The sequence below is a fragment of the Echiichthys vipera genome (assembly GCF_963691815.1).
Source record: "Echiichthys vipera genome assembly, chromosome: 8".
NCBI classification, from domain to species: Eukaryota; Metazoa; Chordata; class Actinopteri; order Perciformes; family Trachinidae; genus Echiichthys; species Echiichthys vipera.
In genome coordinates this window covers 4599407-4623091 of record NC_139833.1, presented here as the reverse complement: position 1 = coordinate 4623091, position 23685 = coordinate 4599407, and the positions used below count along the sequence as shown (strand labels likewise).

Below are 23685 nucleotides of genomic sequence, written 5' to 3'. Positions count from 1 at the left end.
ACGAGCACCTTTGTTGGTGGGTAAAGCCGAATAAAGCTGCCAGCGCGACCAGAGAAAAGGCAGATCAAGCAGACGCGAGTCTTTAAGAGTTCAAGCAGAGCTGCAACAATTAATCGATAAGTAAATCGTCAGAAAATCAACAAGCAAATATTGTTATAATCAAAAAGTTACTCCAGTTTTTTTAAAGCTTATTTCTTTATCATATATGTTAATGATAGAATAATAATGATTTGGACTTTTGGTCAGAAACTTACATAACAAAATAAACTAGCAAGAGCACGGTGGTGTGTCACTGTCGCCTCACAGCGAGAGGGTTTCTGGTTCGAATCCCGGCTGGGGCCCTTCTGTGTGAAGTTTGCATGTTCTCCCCGTGTCTGCGTGGGTTTTCTCCGGGTTCTCCGGTTTCCTCCCACAGTCCAAAGACGTGCAGGTGTTCGGTTCATTGATGACTCTAAATCACCCGTAGGTGTGAATGGTTGTTTGTCTCTATTTGTCTCTATGTGTCCTGTGATAGACTGGCGTCCTGTTCAGGGTGGACCCCGCCTCACGTCCGATGTCAGCTAGGATTGGCTCCAGCCCCCCGCGACCCCGACAGTGACAAGCGGTTGAAGATGAATGAATGAATGAATTATAACTTCATCTTAATGGACATAACAGTTAATTATCACAAAGAAAATAAATCAATAACTGGATTTTTCTTGTTATAACAATATATACAGTAAAAGGTCTCCATTATAATGAGATACTGTGCAATGATATATTCTGAAAAGATACTGAATGTTATTACAAAAAAAGGTTTGTAATAACATCTCATATCATTGAAGTAACTTCTTATAATAAGACAAATATTTCCGTATCCCAATAAGCTGATCTGAGTTTTTCTCCTGGTGGCAGTATTGCGCTGCGGCTCTCATCCTTTCGTTAAACACTTTAACGTTTAGCGTGGATACCTCAGTACGAGTTGGAACAAGAAGCCTTTGACATTAGCTGCCTTGGAAATCTGTAGTCTCTAGTAGCATCCATGCTTTATTTCTGATTCTCCTCACTGAAGACTGCACACAAGCAACAACTACGCAACAGCGGAACGAAACGCGTCAAAGATCACAGTGCAATGGTCCAAGTGTTTACAAAATACTGTAACATGTTGAGTAAAGTCTCTGCAGACAAACTAATACAAAGTATATTGTTCTGCCATTGTTTCTTCAAGCACTGAGGAGAATTATTGGAAACTATTTCACACCACAGTTGAACAGGTGAACAAAGAGGATTCATGCTTTTAAAACGTGTTAATATTTGTGATCCTCTTCTGAATCTATTCCTGAAAATACACATATCATTTATGTATCACTGCATGTTGCATGCCTTGTTTTATGTTACCTAGTAAAAGTGTGATTGAATGAACAATACGTTTGTATTAATGTGAGATTTGACAAGAACTTGTTTGGTTTTGGGCTTTCATGGGAAATATATGCAGTTTTCAGTGGATTATAAACTGGAGAGTTGTATAATGGTGAAAACACAATCATGTATCAATGCTGCATAAATTGAATATATATATATGAGAGTAAACGCCTTAATCTAATCACAAACAACAATATAGAACCTCATCATCATTATTATCTGATTCCTTATAAAGTATATTGATTGTGCGTTTATTTTGTTGTGTCGTTTTTGATGTTCGAGCCATGTGACGTTTGTTAATATTTAAAATCATAACCAAATCATTGATTTCCTTACCAGGACTCCTCTTTCTATATGAATGCCATGCTTGTGAATGCTGATAGTATTAGTTGATGTGTCTGCCTGTGGCCTCTGAGAAGATTACATACCATACCAATCCAAAAAAAAGAGACTTTTTGTTTTCTTTATTGAAAAACACACACACACAGGAGCTACATAAAAATGCGTATACACAGGAGAACTGAATCATCGTTGCCAAACATGGCAACCATCTCTTAACTGCACTGCACAATGAGCTTGTGGAGAAAAATCTGAATTAGTAGGATCGAAACTCTCGGCGCTGCACGCAGAAGAAAGTAGTTTTACTTTATTTGTGTGGAATGTTTTGCATATTGTTCATATTTGTGTTTCTGTGTGCGAGTGGCTTAACAGACTAACGTTTTGGAATGAAACGTTTGCTAGTTTAATGCTCACATTCAGAGTTTACTTGGTCAAAATCAGTTTTTTTTATATGTTGTTTATTTTTTTTATATGTTCGGGTGATACAACTTGTACAGGTAACTTCACTTTCTGTATATTGAGCCGAAGTGTGTTACACAAAAAGTGTTAGTGTAGCTTTACTTCAAACAAAAATCAATTGCACACTCGAGATCTGATTGTTTTAACTTACAAATTTGTCTAAAATAAAAATAGTGATTATCATCTCACTTCCAAGTTAAGTGCTTAGGCTTGGTTCAACGCTTATCTCCTGTGTTTGAAACACTATGAACCAGTGTTTACACGTCGCTGAACTGTTTAGAAACGTAACGAAATGCACATAAACATTCGGCTTCCGACACAAAACGGTGCCTCTCATGTCCCAAATACACGACAGGCCTGTCATTGTTTTGCAATTTGCTTTGGTACATATTTAACAAAGGGGCGAAACAAACGACATCTGTCAGCGTCTCAATTTGGGAGGGTGTAGCTTATGTAGCTAGTTCCGCTTACACTAGTAGTACTCACGGTTGACCTATGCAACGGCGATCTCTGGAATGTGTCGTAGCACCTGAAACTCTAACCTGAACAGGTTCACGCAAAAGTCCTCTGCCACAAGACGTGACACCAATCATTTTGATTCAGTCCGTAATAAACTCCCTCTCCGGGGAAGAAAAATAAAACATTTCTGCAAAAGACTGGAATGTCTTTCTGTAGAAGAAAGTCATGAACACTGGGGAAAGGCAACATAGTCCAAGCAAGTACATTCCACATGACCTGAGTTATTGTTCTGTGTAGTCTGGGGCAATTAAACAAAGCAATGGGGAAGGTGTGTGTGTGTGTGTGCTCTGTGTTTGGTTATTTGGTCACTGAAAAACAGCTGACATTTGCATTTTGTGTTGAGCTAACCCAGTTTTGACTAGAAAAGCAGATCTAGGTCTTGGCTCATGAGCCGGTTGGATGGAGCACTCAAAGACAAAGACATCGTGCTACAAATATGTTAAAATAAACAAATAAAAATATAGGCCGTGGCCTGTATCATTCTGAGCCATTTCTTAACAAGTGCAAACATTGTGGTTAACGTTGGGCATTGTATCCTGACTCTAAGATATCCTTATATGCTAAGTATATGAATCAAGCATTTACTATTCTGTCAAAAGAAGCTTACGTATATGTACTTCAGAGGTTAGCTCGCCGAACACCGAACAGCTAATAAGCTGGTTAGATACTGAGTAGCATGTTGCTCTTGTGAAAGTTTAAGATTTGTCCTTTTTCATTGCATCTTGATAAAACTGCCACGTAACACAATCATTTGAGTAGTAATTTCCTTTTTTTTTTGTAAAAGAAAGCAAAGCTATGTTTGTTATGGGTGTTGTCAGGGTACGGAGAAGGCTAGGTTAGTGATGGGTGAAGGGAGGCTGTGCCCAAGGTCAGCACACTCTTAAGTCTGGACGACAATAATCAAACTATCAAGCTTGTGGAGCAGGATGCCGGTACCGTTGTCCTACTTTGTGTTTGTCATTTCTAGACCTTGGGCACTCCCTGCTGGCTAACGTTAGGATTAACGGAGTGCAAGGATTTTTTTTGTTGTTTTTCTTTGTTTTAAAACCGTACCGCCTGATTAACTGTATGTTTCAGCTTTAAGGGGTTTGGTTATGAATACCTGAGGACTAGCTGGTGAGGAGAACTTGTGCTGAGCCATCTTTCCCCGCATCTGTGTCGGGGCTCTGGCGGTCTGTGCTGTTGTCTGTGTTTATGCCTGTGCTTGTGTCGGAGCTCCAGTCAGCGGAGGCCGGAAAGGTAGCTAGTGGTGCAGTGGGCAGAGTTGGGGTCACCTGAGGCCCTGGGCTGTCGTTGCCATGGAGACCGGGGTTGGCGGAGGAGCAGGACGAGGGAGAGACGGGGGAGAAGAGGGAGGAGCAGAGGAGTTTGACGGGGCAGAAGGCCGAGCCCCTGGGAATGAAGTTCACCTTGTTTTTGTCAGGGCACGAGAAGAGAGGGAAGCCTTTTGATTTGCCGGACCTGAAGACAAAAAGTTGAGCTCAGTACTTATTATTTTCTATTTATATAGTTGTTTTGATTAAATGCCAGTTGTTTATCCCACACAGCCATTTTGCCCTCATCCCTGCCACCCACAATGCAAATAAGCTTGTTAGCTGTGTTGTACTTTCCTCTAAGAGGATCTCAGTAAATTGTTTTTCCTTTAATGATCTGTACACGCAGCGCTCATACAGGGTGCATTTAAAAACGCAAACAGAATGCATTGGGTAAATGAAAAACAAAGAAAAAATACTTACACCATCTCTTCAAACACTTTGACCCTCTCACAGCCCTCTGGAGGTTCCCGTTTGAACATGTAGCTGTTGTTAGGTTTGGGAGATGTGGCAAACTTGGGGAGAGGAGAACTGCACACATTGTCTGGAAATACAGAACAGAATATTACATATAACAAGGGAAAACAACACTGAATCTTAGGAGCTGCAATGTGCGTAAAGTAGGGCTGCGTATGAATTAAAAATTTCCATATGAGTAGACTGATACTAAAAATCAACCTTGCTTATCTGGAAATCCTTTTCTACAAAACTCTTTTTTTGATTCAACAAACTAAGCAACACTTATATACATATATAACACAAGATGGTGTACAGGGACTTTGCCTAAACAAACTCAATATAAAAACTTTCAGTACCCAATAAAAGCTTTACGGTTAAATACCCTGGACGAGCTTTTAGGGAGCATACTGTCGTCCATTTGTCTTTGTCAATGTCAACACGGCCAAAGATCAATCTAAGTAACTTAAACCTAGGGTAGCGTTCTATTTTTGATGAGGTTGGGCAAAAAAATCCATAATAATCTTTTTGATATTGTAATTCAAGTGTTCTGAGAGAAAACTAGACTTTTGCACCTCCTCTTGTTTCTGTTTTTAGGCTTAAAAAAAATCTAGCCTGTGACAGGAGACTCTGCCAATCACAGGTCACTTTAGAGAAGGAGACCACTCCTATTGGCAAAGGACAGAGAGAGGGAGAGCGGCGAGAAGACGTCTCACTCTACTTCAAATTCTTTTGAGATGCATTAAGTAAACAATTGAAACACTCAGAAATGTTGAAGAACCAGAGATATAGTATCTTGATAAAGCCTGGCGCCTATAATACCCACAAAGCAACTCAACCGCCAACAGTTTTGTCGGATCACGCAGACTCAAGTGACATTATCTGAGGCAATTTAAGGCTTTATACAACTTTTTGCACATGACCTGCAAACAGACTTTGACAGATGCAGCTTTGGAGGCACCTCCACCGATTTCACACACACAACCAAGGCCCACCTTTGTCGATTTCCTCTGCAGAGCACGGGCTTCCCTCAGGAGAGTGGACGTGGTCAGAACTGCAGGGGCGGGGCGATGGGCTGGAGTCACCGCTTGAAGGGGCCTGTGTGTCTGTGTCACGTGTATCCCCACTGTTGCTGTAGTGATGCGGAGGGAAGGGGGCACGGCGGCCATCCACCACATCCATGGCCTGTGAGGTCAGAGCGTGGGGGAGGTGGTTAATGTACATGGATCCTAAAATGTCAGAGTGGTGGTGCTTAGCGTTTAAAGAGAGTCATAACTCAAAAGGTCATAACCAATCAACCGTTACAGGCAACGCGTCCTTGAAAAACCCACTGAAGCGTTCCTGTGCAACTCACTGAACAGCTACTGCTCACTCACCAGATGATGTCACTCTGGGTTAAGAGCTCCAGCGAAAATATCCTAAATTTGAGAATGACAGGAACTGAAAAGCTTCTGGTTTGTTTATCTGTCTGTTTAAAGGGCAAGTGGAGAAGCAAACACAACACCAGATGGTAATACTTGACAGCAGATGAACAGTGTGATGTGCAGAGTGAGCGCTCTGCTTTGGCACAACGGACTCAAACGGGACAGAAGGCAAGAAAAAGGGTTCGGTGCACAGCACGCTGTAAATCTGCAGTGGTGTGTACGTTTATGTGCATTTAAACTGCGTGTGTCTGTAACTTTCTAAACGGGGAGTTTTACAAAGCTGCCAAGGTTCACTAGCCCACATCAGACAAGATTTACGAGTGTCCTCACCTCTAAGCAATTAATTCAGTGCGAGTGAGAATATATGTTGCCTGACAGTATGGCGCGCAATGCTGCAAGTGACTTTACAAGACTGTGTCTGTGTGCGTGTGATACATTTTAAGCCTGAAAAGCTACTTTCAGGGATGCATGAGATGTTCTCTGATGGCACTGGCAGATGTTTATCTGCTGTATTGCATACATTTAGCACTAGCTTAATGTTGTGTAGCAGTTATTTTCAAATAAATTATATCTTCATGTGAAAGAAGGGTATATTAAAATGTTGTTAGTGTGGCTCCTTCAAAGACAGTTGAATGAAGGGTTGAATTACTATTAAATAAGATAGCTTTGTTTTTCTTGCACAAAAGGGGGGAAAATAACAACAAAAATAGGTTTAAGGCCAAATTGTTATTTTAAACATCTCATTATTTCACAAACTCGGAATCACTACTATTTTTTAATACAAGCACATTCAAATATATGTAAAGTTTGACTGATATTAAAAAGGGGAAAAATCTCAATTTTCCTAAGTAAACAAAATAGAACATATAGGCCTGATTCACTCTTATTTTAACAAACATTACCTTTCACAGATTCATAGAGTGTTTATGATTATTGCCGACACTTAGCTGCTTGTATTTACAGTCAGTCGATGTCACAGAACAGGGTCAAGAGATAAGACTTTATTACAAATGGATATTTTATGTAGAGTACAAACTACTGTCATACATTTGCAGTTAAACAAGCACTTTTCATATTTATTTAAAAACTGCTTGACCCGTTGCTCACGTGTGGACACATGCCTACCTGTATGCCCTGCTCCCAGTCCTCTCTGATGAACACGTTTTCTAGCTCGTGGCTGATGCCCTCCACGCTGCTCGGCACCCTGCATATGAGGGATTTTGGCACGGGTATTGTTGACAGGGCTGATGATGTTACCTTGTACTGGAAAGACAGACACAAATAAAATACAAAATCTAAGTGAAAAATGATCAAAATAATCCTCTCACAATTCAGATCACTTGTGAAATTAAACACACGATACTGCATGTGTCTGACTCTGTGACACAAAGATCTGCTCGCAGTATTAAATAGTCGTTGATCCAGTTTTTTAATGAGATATTTGACAGGTGGAGGCACTCACTTCAAATTTATGTTACTGAAGCAGGATTAAATGTTCCAGGTAGATCGTGATCTACACACATGTGCTTACAGGGCATAGCATATCACTGTTTATGTTAATTTTCCCACAGTGGTTGATGTGCACTGTTGCTGGGCATCTGTTAATGAATGAACTGCAAACACAAGGGAACAGGACATGCCCGGACACATTCCCTCCCTCTTCTTTTGACACAACTGGTCAGAACGGATTCATTTACTAGACTTCCTCAGTCAAAGGCAGAGCAACAAGCAATATTATAAACTTGGATTATGATCAAATATGGCCGATACACAAGTCTGAATGCCACTAAATGTTTAAAATAGAGGCACCATACGGTAAACCTACTCCTTAAATAGTGACTGCATAATTATAGCATGTTGATAACCTACAGCTTTAAAATTACCAAACTAAAACAAATGTAGCAAATTAAAACAGAAGGCCCTGATTTATAATTTGATACATTAACTAAGTAATGCAAAAAGCCACCTTGCTTAACTCTAATATATTTAGATTCAGTTCTCTGCTCTTCAACACTGTGGTTTGGTTTGGTTTGGTCACCGTCTGTTTTTAACTTGGCTGCTAAGCTACCTTATCATAAACCTGCAGTCGGATCAAATTCTTGCATCACCAAAGTCAGAGTAAGTTAATGTTTTCACTTGATAAGAGCTGCTGGTGCCTCAGTGTGTCATGGCATGAATATTGACATGAATAACTCACCTGTGGTTGGCATGCAGGGCCATGCTGCGCGTGTTGCTGCAGCTGCAGTGAGCTCTGTTCCCTGTCTTTGCTCTGCCGGCTGACCTGTTTGCTGCGCTGCAGCTGCAGTCTCAGTTTAGCAATCTGCTGGAAGAAAAGTCACATCATCTTCAGCAAACGACAGATCACATCGAGTCATGAAGGCAATGGATCTGTTTCAACATGTGAATTATAACTTTTCCCTTCACTGAAATTATTGAAGGCAGAAAGTAATAAGTATATTTGCTCCCATGAAGGGCAGTTCGTTTCGTAGTCGTAATCTGCTGAATATTTTCTTGGTTCATTTGTTCAGTAGGGGGAACAGGTTGACCTCTAATCGTAAGTTCGGCAGTTCAATCTCCGTCTTTGGGCAAGAGACTGAATCCCAAATTGCTCCCGAAGACTGTGCTATCAGTGTACGAATGGCCGAATGTGGCATGGTGTCAAACGCTTTAAGTGGTCGAAAGACTAAGAAGGCGCTATATAAATGCAATGTACAACAAAGTCCATTCAGCATTAATTGTTTGATGTATAAAAAAGTGAAAAATGCCAGTCCCAATCCCCTAAAGCACACTTCTTCCAATAACGTGTTTTGTTCAACCAACAGGCCTGAACCCAAATACAGTGAATTTGCTATGATGTCAAAACAAGAAAAAGATGCAAATTAGAGAAACTGGATCTATTAAATGTTGCATTTTTACTTTCCATTTGAAAACATTGTTATACAATACACTCTTGAAGACTGAGGCAACTAGTGCATGTAGTCACTGATACATGTCTGATGATGAAACAAGTTAGGTCAATGGGTGTTTCTGCATCTGGCCCAGTATCAGCCTAAAAACAGGATACCCTTTGTGAGTTTAAGACACGCATTTGTGCTATGCAGACAAAGGTGTGGTCTTCAATGCTGATCTTGTAAACCTGGCAACACAGTCAACAAAGAGACTTGCTCTTTTCAAAGATGTCCTCCCACACTCGTAGTCGCAGAGGTTAGAGCGAGAAGAATACAGTTCACTGCATTCATTGAGTGACCGCAACAGTAGATAATGACAAGTCCAGGCAATCCCGACGTAATCTCATAGGATGAGAAAGAGAGGTTTTCCTGGCTGTGCTATGCTACTGTCTGCAGAAAGGCCCAGTTCCAGCTAATGACTACATTTACACTTCAATGTAATTTGTAACGTCTGATTCCAACTATGCTGTGCATCTTGTGAGTGTAGTTATTAAAACGTGTCTCTTCCTGTTTACCTTTAAAACAGTTGGCGTTAAGTGCCGCATGTTAACCTATAGTTCTTATCCACAATTATATTCATAATCAAAGCCTGAACAGTTTCTTATCTTAATTCATTAATAGTAATTAATAATGTTGACCTATTTTATATTGAATTGAACTTAATACAAACATGAGGAACACATCTTCCCCGGAGTTGTTGTGCTTCGTCGTCTCGCAGGTCTCTGCTGATCGTGGTGGTGCCTGCTGCCGTGGTCCTGCGTGACGCTTCCTGCTGCTATAACAATCTATCACCTCAGCTGTGCTTGTTTCTACTATTCTGCTGTATTAACCACCATAACATATATGTCATATTCACATTACTATAGATATTATTATAGTTACTGGAAGTGTCTCTGTCTTTGTGTCTGTCTGTCCATCTGTCCGTCTTTTCTCTCTCTCTCTCTCTCTCCTTCTCTTCCTCTCTCCGGTGCAGACAGATGTGCGTCCTCCACAGAGCTGGGTCTGTCTGACGTTCCTGCCTGTTATAGTGAAGGTTTTCAACGCCACCGTACTCTACGGGGGAATTGTTGGGTCTCTGTAAATCATAAATAAGTCATAGAGTGTGGTCTTTACCTAGTTTGTAAAGTGTCCTGAGATAACTTTGGTTATGATTTGGCACTGTAAATAAAATTGAATTGAAATCTTTGGCCTTTTAGCCATAAAATTCAGTTATTATAGAATGCAGTTCTGCGTACTGGTGTTTACTTCTGGCACTTATGAGTTTGAGAAATGGCTCTCAATTAGTCAAAGCTAACAAAAACCTGACACATCTGTGTGCCATTACTATTTTGGAATTAAATATTGATCACACACAGATGTCAGATTTTGTGCCGGAAACAGGAGAACATGAATGTCTATTGTGCTGCAGGGGTATTTATAAGGCTTTCAAGCAACACGTTACCCTGAATAAGTTCACTCGGTGCAAACTAAAAAGAGAACAATCTGGCTGGATCACCCTTGAGAGGAGCTCCTGCACCGTCTCTCAAAAACAACAGGCCATAATGAGATGCAAGGGTGCAGTTGAGTGGGAAACAGAGGGGAGAAGAAGGCTAAATTTAGACTGTGGTCTGGAGAGTTGGAGACCTAATAGCTCCATGTGGTCTGCTGGTCGGCCACCAAGCCTAACAGATAGACAGGGGTGGAAACCGAGCTTAAGGAGCATAATATTTAGGCTGACCTCAGACCCTGACATATAAAACGCATTTTGAATAAATGGAAGGAATCTCAAAAATGACAGTAACATGCTCTTTGAACTGGCAGGATGAATGTTTTCAACCAGTCTGGCCTCTTAGTGCCAGACAGGTTGCTGACACTACTCCACTGTCTTAATCCAGCATCTGTGGTGCTTGCTGTCAGGAGCAGCTGTGACTTGGGTGAACCACGGTTAAGACAGGTGAATCTACCTCTTTGAGGTGGTCCGCGCTGCCCCACGAGGCTGACCGCTGGTGAGGACTTCCCAGTTCTGCTCCCTCATCAATCCAGAGACCTGGAGTCTGAAACACATAAATGCACGCTGACACATAACCACAAGTTGCACAACTCGGTATCATTTCCTCTAAAACACAGACACAACTCATGCTATTGAGATGTGCACTATATGTACCGTACAACACTGTGGCCACCAAATGGCAGACCTTATGTTACATAGGCACATAAAGATAAGTATGATGTACCCCTGCAAAGGAGCATAAACACAAGTTACCATTGTGTGTGGATGCAAAGATATCTAAATATAATACAGTACATGACCCTTAAAGCCTAAGATTAACCAACCTGCCATTTCTGAGATTTGTTTGCGTGGCAGGGTAGCCTAGTGTTTACGTAGATCAGATGTAGTCCTTGTTGAATATATGCCCATCAAGAGTCATTTTAAATATGTACACATCTTTCTACCCAAGTACATAATGAAATACAAGTTTGTAAATGAAGGAGAAAACTAAAAGACCTCCCGAGAACCGCCGATTCACTCAGGATGTCGGCATCAACTGAATACCTTAAAAGTAAAATGTTTGGATAAACAGTTGAGAGAGATGTGGGTGAAAGCGGTAATGAGTGCCGTGTGCTCAAAACTAAAGCTGGAAAAATCTGGAATCGATAAAAATGAGGTCATAAAAATCAGTCATAAGATACCATCCCTTAGGAAACATCTACGCTCAACAGGAAAAACTACAGTCATAGCAGGTTTGATTGCCTTTTAATGGGTAAGCCAGGTGAAGATAAATAATTATCATTTTGTCTACAGGCTAAACCGACTAGTACATTCCAAACTCCACCAGCCATTTAACAAGCAAACATAGTTCAGGAAAATAATTACAGGGCAGTCAAATATACGGTTACCTGCCTTTTCAGCCACAGGTGACATTTACAAGGCCTTCACTAGCAGCTGGTGCTAGTTTCCCAGATAGGAGTTTGCATCTTTTCACAATAAGTTAATCTACGGGTAAGTATAATGATTTATATACCCACACACACAGACACCAGGGTGATTTGGCAGAATACGTTCAGCACAATGCTAGAATTATACCAGGTCAACGAGTCTACGGATGCATTCGTCGTCATACAGTCGTTAGTACGCCGATAAGAAAACATCTGATATACAAAACATTCCCTCCCAGAGAGCATAGGGGCAGTTCTGTCTCACTGAACATGTCTTTTAGACCTCTACTGCATAAACAAGGAAACGGTTAAGTTATGTAAATATATGCAAAAAACAGACTGAGGATGTTTCATAAGGGTCGTCTGAAACCACATACTTCCCCCTGATTATGCACATCAACAGTGCCTCCGGTTCTCAAACAACTTTTTATGATTAGCACAGTAGTATGAAACATCTTAAATGCCAGTGTCTTCACTGCCTATGTCTGACCCCACGCAAACAGAAATCTCTCTATGGCTCTCCGACCAACGCACAAGCCTTGCCCTATGATATGGAATATCACACTGTGAATAATGAGGAACACCCGTGAAGCCATTTGCGCTGGATTGCTGCCGCTGGTTTCCCCCAGAAAAGGACAGCGAATTAAATGGTTGCTTGTGCTCTCATAAAGGGACCACTGTGCTTGGCCACGCTGGATGGCAGATGTGTAGCTAGCCTTTAGCATTAACATTTTGAGCATGGCCTGTGCCGTTTGATGCCTCTGCCAGACATTGAGGGACTCGATGCTGCAGCTTAATCTGTTCATACCGAATGCACATTGCTGTAAAAGGGCAGGCAGGCTTTATGGAGTTGTGGACCTGTAGAGGGAAAAACTAAGTCGTCACAGATGTTCTATGACGTCAAATAGGGAATGATACTTGCTACTTGTAACTCAATGAAATGTGACACTTTAATATGGCAGGTTAAAATGACAAGCACAATGATTTCACAGGTCAAATGAGAAATGGAGGGGATCATGGTTGGGGTTCACTGTCACTCTGACATGACATGACATACTATTTATGTCAGTTATATACGCACAAGCAGTACTTTTCTTCATCTCCAAGTAAGGTTAGATAACCCTTCATTCGTCCCACATGGGGGGAAATTGCAAGTGTTACTTCATCCTAATGAGCCTTAAATGAAATGATTCCTTTTTATTTTGACATAAGGCGATGAATGTTTGCTTACTGTTCAAAGTGGCGACAAAACAAAAAGTGCAACATTTAATGAAGATGTTAGCATTTGAGCCAACATTTAAACAATTACCGGCTAATATAAAAATATCGGTTTGTAAATCCATTCCTAAACACACACTCAATGTTTCAGATATAAAAAGGGACTTTCTTCTAATAGCCCATGCTTTTGTTTGAACTCTCAAGAAAGGGATGTCAACAGACCACCGGTTTGCAATCTGACCTAATTGTCCCCCAGGTATGCATACTAAGAAAAGACAGTTGGAACGCATGCATGCTATCTTTCTTGATTGATTGATACTGCTCCCCCAAGAATTGTCTGTTAACAAGAACACACACACACCTCTATTTACCCTTACCCTATAGAGGGCCCTTTTATCATGCTAGCTCTTGAGCTTCCGGCCTGAGTTGTGTGCTTTGTAGACTTGGTTACCAGGTGTTGTGCCTGATAATGTACTGCTGTGCAGATAAAGCCCCGTTACTGTAGTCTGCAGCTTGCTTCCCATTATGATTCCCACCCAAAGCGTTACATGCAGGACACATCCTCAAGAATTCAGCTCCGTTCCAAAGCAGGAAATAATGACTGGGCTTCAATAGAGTTGCAGTGGAATTTGTGCTCGTTTGTTTAGATTGCATGCCGAGACATGCGAGCAGAGTGCCATTGCTATCATTTGATGGGGTTTAGAGATGAGGAGAACATGCATTCTGATTGGGGGAGTTGACTTTGCGTAGCTGTTATCTCATGCATGTCTGGAACTCACTGAACATTATGCTCATATGAAGCAAAAAAGGGGCACAGTGATAGCAGATACCATGTAATACAGCAGTAAAGTACAATTATTGTGTCTGTCCATGTTAAGACTCTGACACACCAAGCAGAGAGATGGATATCTGGCAGAAATAGACAGATATTGGTCAGACAGTATCAGCCTATATTGGCCTATCGCAGACATATCGTATTGGCGTTTAGGTTTTCCAATATGAAAACCTTTATAACATATAATTTATATATATATATACACATACATGCAAGAACATATAATGCAGAAAATAAAATACATTAAAAATTTAAATGCTAAGCAACTGACTGATACTGAACATACAGTACTATTTAGTCATTTACTTTATTTATTATTTATTCTTTTTTAAATGGTCAGTGATTGAATGATAATGAACATGATGTTTATTTGCCCATTTATTTTTATTTATTCTTAATTTTTTCAGTGTTCATTTAAAATTGGTTGGCAATGTAATCTCATAATGCTAAATATTATCCAGTCAAGTTATCCGAGTTCCTGGTATCAGTACTTGAAATCGGTATCTGGAAGGAAAAGTGGTATTGGAACATCTCTACTAGCAACAGTGTTTTTATCGGCAGAGCAAAGTTTATAGCATCAGTTCCAAACGTTTCAGACGTACGGTATTCTCATTTCATATCCCAGTGCTGTAATGACACAGTTTAAGCAGACTTGCGGTTTAGTTATCTTTCCGTTATGTTTTTCAGATTACAAACGCAGACTGTTATTGCCTCTCACGCAGACGCATAATGTAAACGCGCGTCAGTGGTCAGCTGGCCATCGGCTGTAGTCTTTGTGTTGTGTTGTGTTCGATGGCAACTTTTAGCAGAAGACGTGAGGCGACGCAAAGTGTTTGATCAGTCTGCTTTTGTCAGTTCCATTTCTTTGAGGTCGGCTTGGTGTGTCAGGGCCCTAATCTTCATACAGACATTCTCTGTGTTCTGTAACCACAGGGCCTAGGGCACACAGACCTATCCCGGAACAGTGATTAGCATATGTATGGGCCCTCTGCTCCTCAACTCCCACACAAAAGGCAGGCGGGCCGTGCAGCCATGAGGGCCAGGTGGTAAGCAGTGGGATTTCTCCTCGACACAGCCATAGCCTGGGGGACAGGTGCAAACTACTTCACCTCCATGCAAAGCTACATAACAGCTCAAAGGAGAGGCTGTCTTGAACTTCTGCAATGTACAACAAAAAGGGGCCAGGGATCTTTTGTCTGCTGCTCTCTGCTGTTGTTGTCTTATAGAAATAGCTGGGCCCAGGCGTAGCTTTTTAACAGGAAGTGGTCTCTCACTATCCTCGGGGGAGTTTGTGCATTTAATCGCTCAAGGATTGTAAAGTGTGTCACACTCTTCCACATCATTACAACACAGCCAAATGTTTTCCATCTCTACTTTCCACAGCCATAAATCTCTTGGACTGGATTTTCATTTTGGTCAGGCTAAAATCATCGCTTTTGCCGATAATGGCTGTCCCCGTATAGCTAGGCAAATACCACAACGTTCCCAAAAACAGTAGGTTTGTATTCTGTATACGTGCCCATGCCATTTATTTAGCTCTGATATCTTTCAAGATTTGATAAATATCCAATTGATATTCCATACTTGTCTTTCCAGGGCTGCACAGGAACCCTGTAATAAGAGGTATTTACGCTGCGTACAGCCACTTCAAGAGATCTTGTAGGCCCTCTCACCACTTCCTCAGCCTATACACAAAGAGATGCAGGGCAAATGAGGGGTTAAAGGGATGAAGCCCATGTAAATTAGGCTTGGCGGTCTGCATTCAGACACATGAAAGGCTTCTTTTAGCAAAGAGAGAGCAGCCCATGCATAGTCAATATTCTTTCATAACACTAACCCACCCCAAACCAACACCCACAAAAATTAAGCTCTTTGGGACTTTAGCCATCAGTCACATTGCAAGATTAGTGGGTGATCATGTGTGGGCTGCTTTCCAGGAATACTGTGGTGAGGCTCAATACCAAATCCATGCAAAAAGGTTTTATGAAGTAAGTCATAATGTATTAAAATAGTGTTGTGAGGGATTTCTGAATATTTACAGTAAAGTCTATCAGGCCTGTATTGGCAGCAGCCTCCGCCACCAGCCACCAGATTACCACAACAAAATCTTTGGCCACGGCTTGTAAATCTGTCTCCTTCATCAGCCACTACGACAGAACCAACAATTATTTGGAAGTCCTAACTGCCATAATTTGCTGGGAGAAATGAAAATGAAGTGTGGAAGTTGGGGCTTTACCAGACACTGTGTTTTTATGCCATGTCAAACTTCAGAATAACTCAATGGAAAACATGTTGGTGTAAATCTCATGCTTATTAAACAACACTCAGCCTGGTGTTTCTCATGCAGTGGAGCCTTTCCTCACACATCCCCTCCTGAATATAACGGATTAAGCCATTCGACTCTACTTTTCCAAACTTGATTTTCTTTATTTCCCCTGACGGCGCAACATGTTTCACTGATTAATTACCCCAAACTGAACGTACAATGTGGTGATCAATCAATCGCTGTCATGCCTCACGTCTCCAGATAAATTGGTTACAAGAAGACGACATGTGCAACCTTTGTAGTGGGATGTAGCGCCTCTTCTCTTTGTATCTGAGGTTGTATTTTCCCCCAGCAGGAACCATGGACGCTGCGGCCATTTGGTATGCACCGTAACATTAGTTTTTGGAATTTGCTACTGCTCTGTTTTGCGTCTCTGACTGCCTTTTTCTCCAAGACAGGCTACAACAGCAGCCAAGGCTCATGGATAGTAGTATTTAGACCATGAGTGTCTCAGAAAGTTGAAATTATTTAAAGTGGAATTCATGAGATAAAGCAACAGAATATTTTCAATTACCTGTCAGAGTCTGATATCTCTGTTAAATAATAATAATTAAGATATTGTTTAAAACAACTTTACAATGGAAACACTTCCAGAACCAACAGTTCCTCCTTTGCAACTCTATTAAAATGAACAACATGATATGGTCCAGCTCTATTCGTGCTTATAGCCGAGATAGCATTTCTTTCTGAATGGTACATACCTGTGTGGCTTTGTCTTTCATACAGGAAGGGTAGGGTCCATGGGAGTCCCGAGGCCACTGGCCAGTGAGGTATGGCCCTGTGATGGCATCCAGGGAAGAAGTCCGCCGGATGGCACTTGAACTCCGAACCTGTAACTTGGACCTTTCTGCTGTGAATTGGGAAAGAATAAAGAAATAGGATGAGGCACACACAAACACAAACATGCAGGTGTCAGCACCAAGTGAGAAAAACTCCCAAACACCCTAAAGGCATCTTTGAATTCAATGCGCCAACTTTCCTGATTGTGTCAATACTGCTGAGTTCAACGCTGAGCACATAAGTCACGGTGTAATAAATCTGTCACAAATGTGTAGCCAAGGACCGGGGGCCATATTTTGAGCGCCACACAAACATAATGGTTCACATTTTTGGCAAATTATTATGTCAAACAACTTGAAACGAAGAGCAATTGCATCATCAAAGTCTTACCGTCAACACAAGTTAGTTCTTACTTGGCCTAGTTTCTTTAACTGTGTTGTAATGGGAGCACAAACCGGGTTGTGGGTAAACATTCACATTACAAGAATAGAAATATATTTCACTCAGTCACAGAATAAATTATTACTCAAGTCCCTGGCTGAAGAAAGTTGGACGATATCTCTGAAAACAATACGTTATAATCAGCACTTCACCTTCACCTGTTTACTACTTAAGTTAACAGCGTTTCAATGAAACAAAGCCGTGCCTCACAAGACAAGTTTTCTGAACTCATAAGTATTAGTGCAGGGCAAATAACAGGCTTGAGAGCTGCGGCCTGAAGTAAATGTAAATGGTTGAGCAGGAGTATCTGATGTTATGAGAGCAGTCTGTTGTGAGCCAGAGCAGTTAAGCACACACCACCCACATAAGAACTCACAAACAACCACACCACAATGCACATCAATACTGCCTGCATCCACTCAACATTCCTGCAGTGACACACAGTAAAAAAGAAAAGAAAGAGGAGAAACACAAAAGACATTAGCTTGAGAATGGCATGAGACTGCAGTAAGAGCTGGATTAAATTTATTAGCCTCAATTACCCCTTTGCGTGATTACTAAAACAAAGTGAAAGCTCCTTAATTTCCTCATCAAAGGCTGAATAAAGGAATAGCATGATGATCGGGAAACATGCTCATTTACTCGTCTGAGTAGGTTTAGGCAGAGGCCTTTCCAACCAACACACACAGACTAAACTATCTACATGAGGCACCCCTCTCCTAGGAAAACTACATAGCTGTTCATTGTTGTTCTTTGTTCGTAGAATACACCGGCCTACCCACCCAAAGGTATTGCCTAAGTAAGCTTACTGGGCTACAGTAAAATTCCCTGAAGCATTGTAGACAAAGGAAGCAGGCTAAATTTCCATCAATATTGATATAGGCCGAGCCAGTGCTCTCAGAAATGGGATTGTGGTTATTTTCCATCGTCGCCCCACTTGCCAAACTCGAATAATCTCCTGATGAGAAAAGAGAAACAGTGTGAAAGAAGCCAAGACATCAAAGCGGTCCATCTGCTGATTTCAGGGATAAGTGAGTGGTGTACGCAATATTTAAAAAAGGAATATTTTAAGGTTGAATTTTAACAAGCACTTTCCTTCACTGGGCATTCGGCAACCTGTGAAAAAGTCTCTGCAGCAATTCCAGGGGATAAATGGTTGGTTTATTAACCGTGGAGCAGAGGCAAATGTAAAACGCAAACATGTGGTCCAGATCTGTAAACCTTAGCAGAATGATTCCCTGTATGTTCTTTTACAAGGCTGTGTGACACTGGTTGAAAGGAACATCACAATAATATAGCTTCATCTTCAAAATCACACTTGGTATCTCAGAGTTTTCCCCCTAGGATGTGTCACTTTAGTACACACACGTCGATGGTCTTGGACATTTAATTCCCTACACTGTGAATAATGAAACATAGAAGTGCCCACTCTCATGACTGTGCAAGCTTGGTTTTCGTAAAGAAGGGGTGTTAGGAGAAAATCCAAACAACGTATGCAGTGTCTGATTATACTGACAGTAACATTACTACTCATTTGCAAAAATGTGAGTATTATTTTTGAATTATTCACTGTAATATATAATCTACTGCTACAAGTATTATGATTACTGATTATGTACTTTAAATAGAGCATCCACATCATCATGGAGTAATCTCTTTAACCACTTAACTAGGCCATCCTGCAGTTCATATTTCAATAATGTTCAACATGAGTTGTAACAGTAATTAAAGCAATGAATGTCTTTCATACAATATGAATGATTATATTAATCTGGGCCATGATGTTTTAGCATTATCAGTTTCAGCATCTGTCCCTCCAGTGGTTCCCAGAACAAGCTAGCTTTGACTAGCTGGAGTGCATCTGAATGGACGTGGAGGGTCCTGCTAACAGTGCCAACAATTCAAACTTTTATAACCTGAACATTGAGCAGGTTCAACCAGATGCCACATAGTCAGGCGTGCAGGCTGATAAAACTGCAGAAAACCGGCACAGTTCCACCAGAGTGGACCGATTTGGACAACACGCTCATTTTCACATTTGGTCCTACTCTGCAGTTTGAATGGGTGACAATGAAGTAGGGCTGTTTCAGCACAGCTGGCACTTTGACAGAGAGCAGGACTATCATTGTTGGGACAGTGTGGTAAGTGAATGATCTCATGCTGGTGAACCTAAAAGGTCATGATGTGGAATATAATACTCTTCACTCTGTCCTTCATCATCAGGCAATGATCTGAACTGTTTGAACACCAGTGCAGTCCATTATCAGTGTGACGTTGTCTGGCACTCAAACCGAGGGTACTGCACAGCACTTTGGACTAAATTTCCAAACAAATGGCAAGCATTATGTCTGCAAGTGGGTTCAAAGTAGTACAATGAATGACAAATTACAAAGTGCAGAAACTCCTGCTTCAGTCACATCACGTTGGGCTGCTGTGATGAAAGCTGACTTGATCATGGGTGCATTTTTTGACTGCTAGTAGCCACCAACCCCACATCGATATGATAACAGTCATCATGTGAGTCCTCTCCTGCATGTTTGGACTGTGAAGTTGCAGCGATGATGGAGGGTTGAGTCTCCATCATCACCACCGACATGAGACACTGGCCTGGGTTAGAGGTCGTCTCTTTCACTGAGGACTGAGGTATGCATGGCATGCCACTGGGGTGGGAAATCAACACGAACCGCTAGCCAAACACGGGTGAAATTTGTCATGCCTGGTAAGTCTGCCCACTCTGTTGTTATGGCAGAGACTTTGTTTCCTGCCTTGCATGGTACACTGGTCAAGGTTGGAGGTCATCTCATTCAAAGAACTGAGGAATGTGGAGCACGTCGCAAACATAAAATTCCAAAATAACTACCACTCTACACTGAAACAAGAGGGCTGCCATTTTGGATAAAGGTATGAGGGAGAAGCTATTAAACGTGACAAATGAAGGTAGCATTAATCCAGCTGGTGTACTGTGGTTGCTGTCTGCCGTGTTGCGATATGTCAGGAAGTACAGAACACTCTTGCGGTGAGAATACCTGGTGCGTTTAATGGGAACTGATGCAAATCAGAAATACCCACAGGACTAGAAAGAGTCCCTTTTAGTCTCCACATACTGGAAGAGCAAACTGTAACCAGGCACTTCCATATCACATTGTGCCTGGCCAGATACTGTGTGGTTACATGTGTGTTTTGTTTAAAAAGACAGGTTTAAAGAAAGAAAAGCAGTATTCTTCCAGCTAAAAGTGCATTTCTGACCTATAAAAGGATACTGCTATTGGTCTGGAAAAACAGCCACAGTGTCGACGTTTGGCAGGAAAGGCAGTCACATAAATGAGATTTAGTGAAACACTTGAGAATGCGGCTTTAGGGCTGCTGGGGCTCAGTGTCCTCCCTTAGTTTGACTCCATATTGCTTGCATGGAGCATCTGAGCGTGACAAGAAACGACATAGCACTAACCTCTGTTAACCATGTGCAAGGCAACATGGTCCGGCTCAGCATATGTTTCTGAATGTGCCAAGTACTCCACGTTGTATGCATGGGAGTGAGATCAGGATAAGCAACACCTGACTATTCACTCAGCACTGCGTCTGCTGGGACTGACGTGGCCCCTTTTACAACTGAAAGCATGTCTTTCTGCCAAATCTCTCCTCCCCCTCTCTCCTGTCAAAAGTCCATAGGAAATAAAGAGAGCCAATAGTGCACTCTATTCTCTTTATGAGTGCCTAATTGTGTAAGTGGATGGTAGGCTACACAGTTAATGCGTCAAACCTTCAGCAAATCAAGTGCCAACCTCGCTCCTGACTCAAAAATGTATATTTGTAAAATTAATTTGATTTAAGTGTATAACTGTGTACCAGTTAGCTATACTAAAAAAAGTTACCATGGCATGTTATCAGTAAGCAACAGCACGTGGTGACACTGCATTTCTTGGCACAACAGTTGAAGAAAAGGCGTTTTTACCTCTGGACACTGGAGAGTCTGGGGGGCAGGAGGAGTCCTTATTTTCGGGGGACAGTCTTTGCTTAGCATTTGCACTTCCTGAACTGAGTGACGGGCTGGAGGGGGGACTCGACCCTCGGCTGTTTGTGGCTCCACCACCGTAGAGGGTCTGCGACCGAGGCGTCGGGCTGCTCTGACCCCCACGCAGGAGCTGGTAGGGCACGGTGGCACGGATGGGGTGCAGACGGCAGCTGCTGCTGTTGTTGAACGATCCGGGGGAGCCCGCATTGCTGCGTCTCACCCTCGGCTGCTGGAGCGAGTTGCTGGGGGCTGACATCCTCCCGAAACTGGCTGCAAAGAAAGACGGACTGCCAAAGTTGCTGCTTCTCTGTTAGAAGAGGAGGTGGTGGTGGTGGTGGAGGTGGCGAGGGGGGGGGGGGGGACGGTTAAGATAAACATTAGCTTGTTAGCAAGAAAAAAAAACGTTAGCTTCCTTTTTTTTAAAATTTCAACTCATGCGGAGAAAAACACGCATTATTTGGTGATAACTTACCTGTAAAGATACTAACACATGCCGCCGTTAGCTTTAATCGTTACTCAAGTAACTTTAAAAGTTGTTTTTGATAACTTCTTCAAACGTTTTAATTCGTGTTTTCCAGCAGCTCTCGCTCTGTCTTCCCCATCACGTCCACTCTCTAAATGACAGTTGTTTCGGCCAGACTACTGGCTGATGCGAGTGGGCGGGGCTACGCTCCTCACTACCGGCCTCCTGATTGGACAGCGGCGTTGTACAGTAGTTGCTCTGATTGGTGGAAGTTTGTCTATGGATCGTATCTCTCATCCAATCAGATCAGACATGTCTTACTAATGTGGGTAGTTTTTTTAAAATGGTGAAAATTAAAATAAAAAATAAACTATTTACCAAAGTATTCCTCATGAATCCCGCACATGCATGCTGTATATTATATATTATTAATATTTAATATATAAAACACAAGTGACGATACCCATTAGAGGCTGTTCTGGAGCTTTTAATCATTAATACACGATCTTCTTAAGCAGATGGCGTTTGCCCAATTGTTATGGAAATGTAATGCTATGAAATCCCCCCCCCCCCCCATTGAGCAATAATGGACTTGCATTATGCATGCAATATTTATTCCAGCATTGAGTACACAATTTACAGTAATAATTTAACCTGGAAACAGAAACTGCACTGTTATTGTTTATATATATTTCATACATACTTACCTGCAGTTACCATGGTAGTTAAGCCTGTGAATATTCTCACTTTTTAAGGAGGGATAACCATGGGGATTTTCTTTGGGGAGAACCATGGTAGTTCTGTTTGTTTGTGTATCTTGGTTCAGCCATGTTGTTTTTGTTTAAGCTTTATGCCTGGTGTAGGAAATGTTAAAAGTTTGCCACTAGTATACTTCTTTTACACTAAATATAAGAGACTATTCTTTCTATTCTATTTTTTACATACTTGTCATATACAGTATGCACAGTATATACTGTATAAGTATATATATATATACAGAGAGAGAGAGCGAGAGAGACTGACTTTTCCTTGAGTTTTTATTATATATATATAATAAAGACTATAATACTATTATATATTTAAGTTTACTTGTAGTAGAGTTGCAATAAAAAATAAAACGTAGACTAGATGTGCACTCCAAGTTTACTGCTCTTAACTTTTATAAACTAAAAAGCGGGCCAATTTAGTCCCAAGTAGTATTTAAATAGTATGCTATTAGCACACCGATATTAGTACACTTACAACATGAAGTATACTTAGGGATACATACTTTAACTTATGTTTACTTAATATATTGTAATTAGTATACTTCTATTTGGTCATTGCATCTTCCTTTACATTTGTTCTGGTCTCTAATTGTACATTTAATCCCACTTGGCCAAAGAGTTGATTCTGACTGTGCTGATATTGTTGATTAACTGCTGTTTTTCAAGCCAACACTGAAATTTAGAAAAACTCCTTAAAAAAATGGAAATTTGGCAACTGGGCAAACTCCATCTTCTGAGGAAGACTGTGATGTGATTGAAAACTCGAGAGCGTCTACCGATGGACCATGTGGTGCGACTGTTGTGTCAACTGCTGTTTCAAAGCTCAAGAATTAACATTCAATCTAATAAGGATGTTTATTACTTCGTCTAGTTTCACTGGTGTGCATCTTTCTGCCTGCACTGATGCTCTGTGATTCTGTGGGAGTTCCCATGGGAGAAAATGTGACTCAATGCTTTCAAGCGAAGATAAAGAATGCGCGTGACTGAAAAACCCACGCCATCTGCGTCTATGAAACGTGATAAAGCAAAAATAAACTATGTAAACTTATGGAAAACACCCCATTCAGC

General features: G+C 41.3%; 1 protein-coding gene across 4 annotated transcripts; it reads right to left on the bottom strand.

Moving 5' to 3' along the window:
• Window positions 1-1882: 1882 nt before the first annotated feature.
• On the bottom strand, window positions 1883-21998 carry glcci1b (glucocorticoid induced 1b). 4 transcript variants are annotated; one of them, XM_083917675.1, is made up of 9 exons: window positions 21860-21998; window positions 21328-21694; window positions 16856-17004; window positions 10803-10892; window positions 8109-8234; window positions 7037-7174; window positions 5483-5672; window positions 4455-4575; window positions 1883-4179 (listed from the first exon to the last, which is right to left on the bottom strand). In XM_083917675.1, exons 2-9 carry the CDS (start codon window positions 21641-21643, stop codon window positions 3828-3830), a joined length of 1482 nt encoding a protein of 493 aa, XP_083773801.1. In that variant the 5' UTR covers window positions 21644-21694; window positions 21860-21998; the 3' UTR covers window positions 1883-3827. The 4 variants fall into 4 exon arrangements, with proteins under 4 accessions (XP_083773801.1, XP_083773803.1, XP_083773804.1 ...); XM_083917677.1 differs by having other exon boundaries at window positions 8109-8231; XM_083917678.1 differs by having other exon boundaries at window positions 16856-17001.
• Window positions 21999-23685: the final 1687 nt, after the last annotated feature.

What these genes read in the sequence shown, in the direction of transcription:
- glcci1b (XM_083917675.1), bottom strand. Translation starts at nt 21,643, where the DNA reads ATGTCAGCCCCCAGCAACTCGCTCCAGCAGCCGAGGGTGAGACGCAGC. An exon ending in GCCCTGCATGCCAACCACAG is followed by an intron (nt 7,175 to 8,108) that starts GTGAGTTATTCA and finishes CTGTCTTTCCAG; the next exon opens with TACAAGGTAACATCATCAGC. An exon ending in AAAGTGTTTGAAGAGATGGT is followed by an intron (nt 4,180 to 4,454) that starts GTAAGTATTTTT and finishes TTTTGTCTTCAG; the next exon opens with GTCCGGCAAATCAAAAGGCT.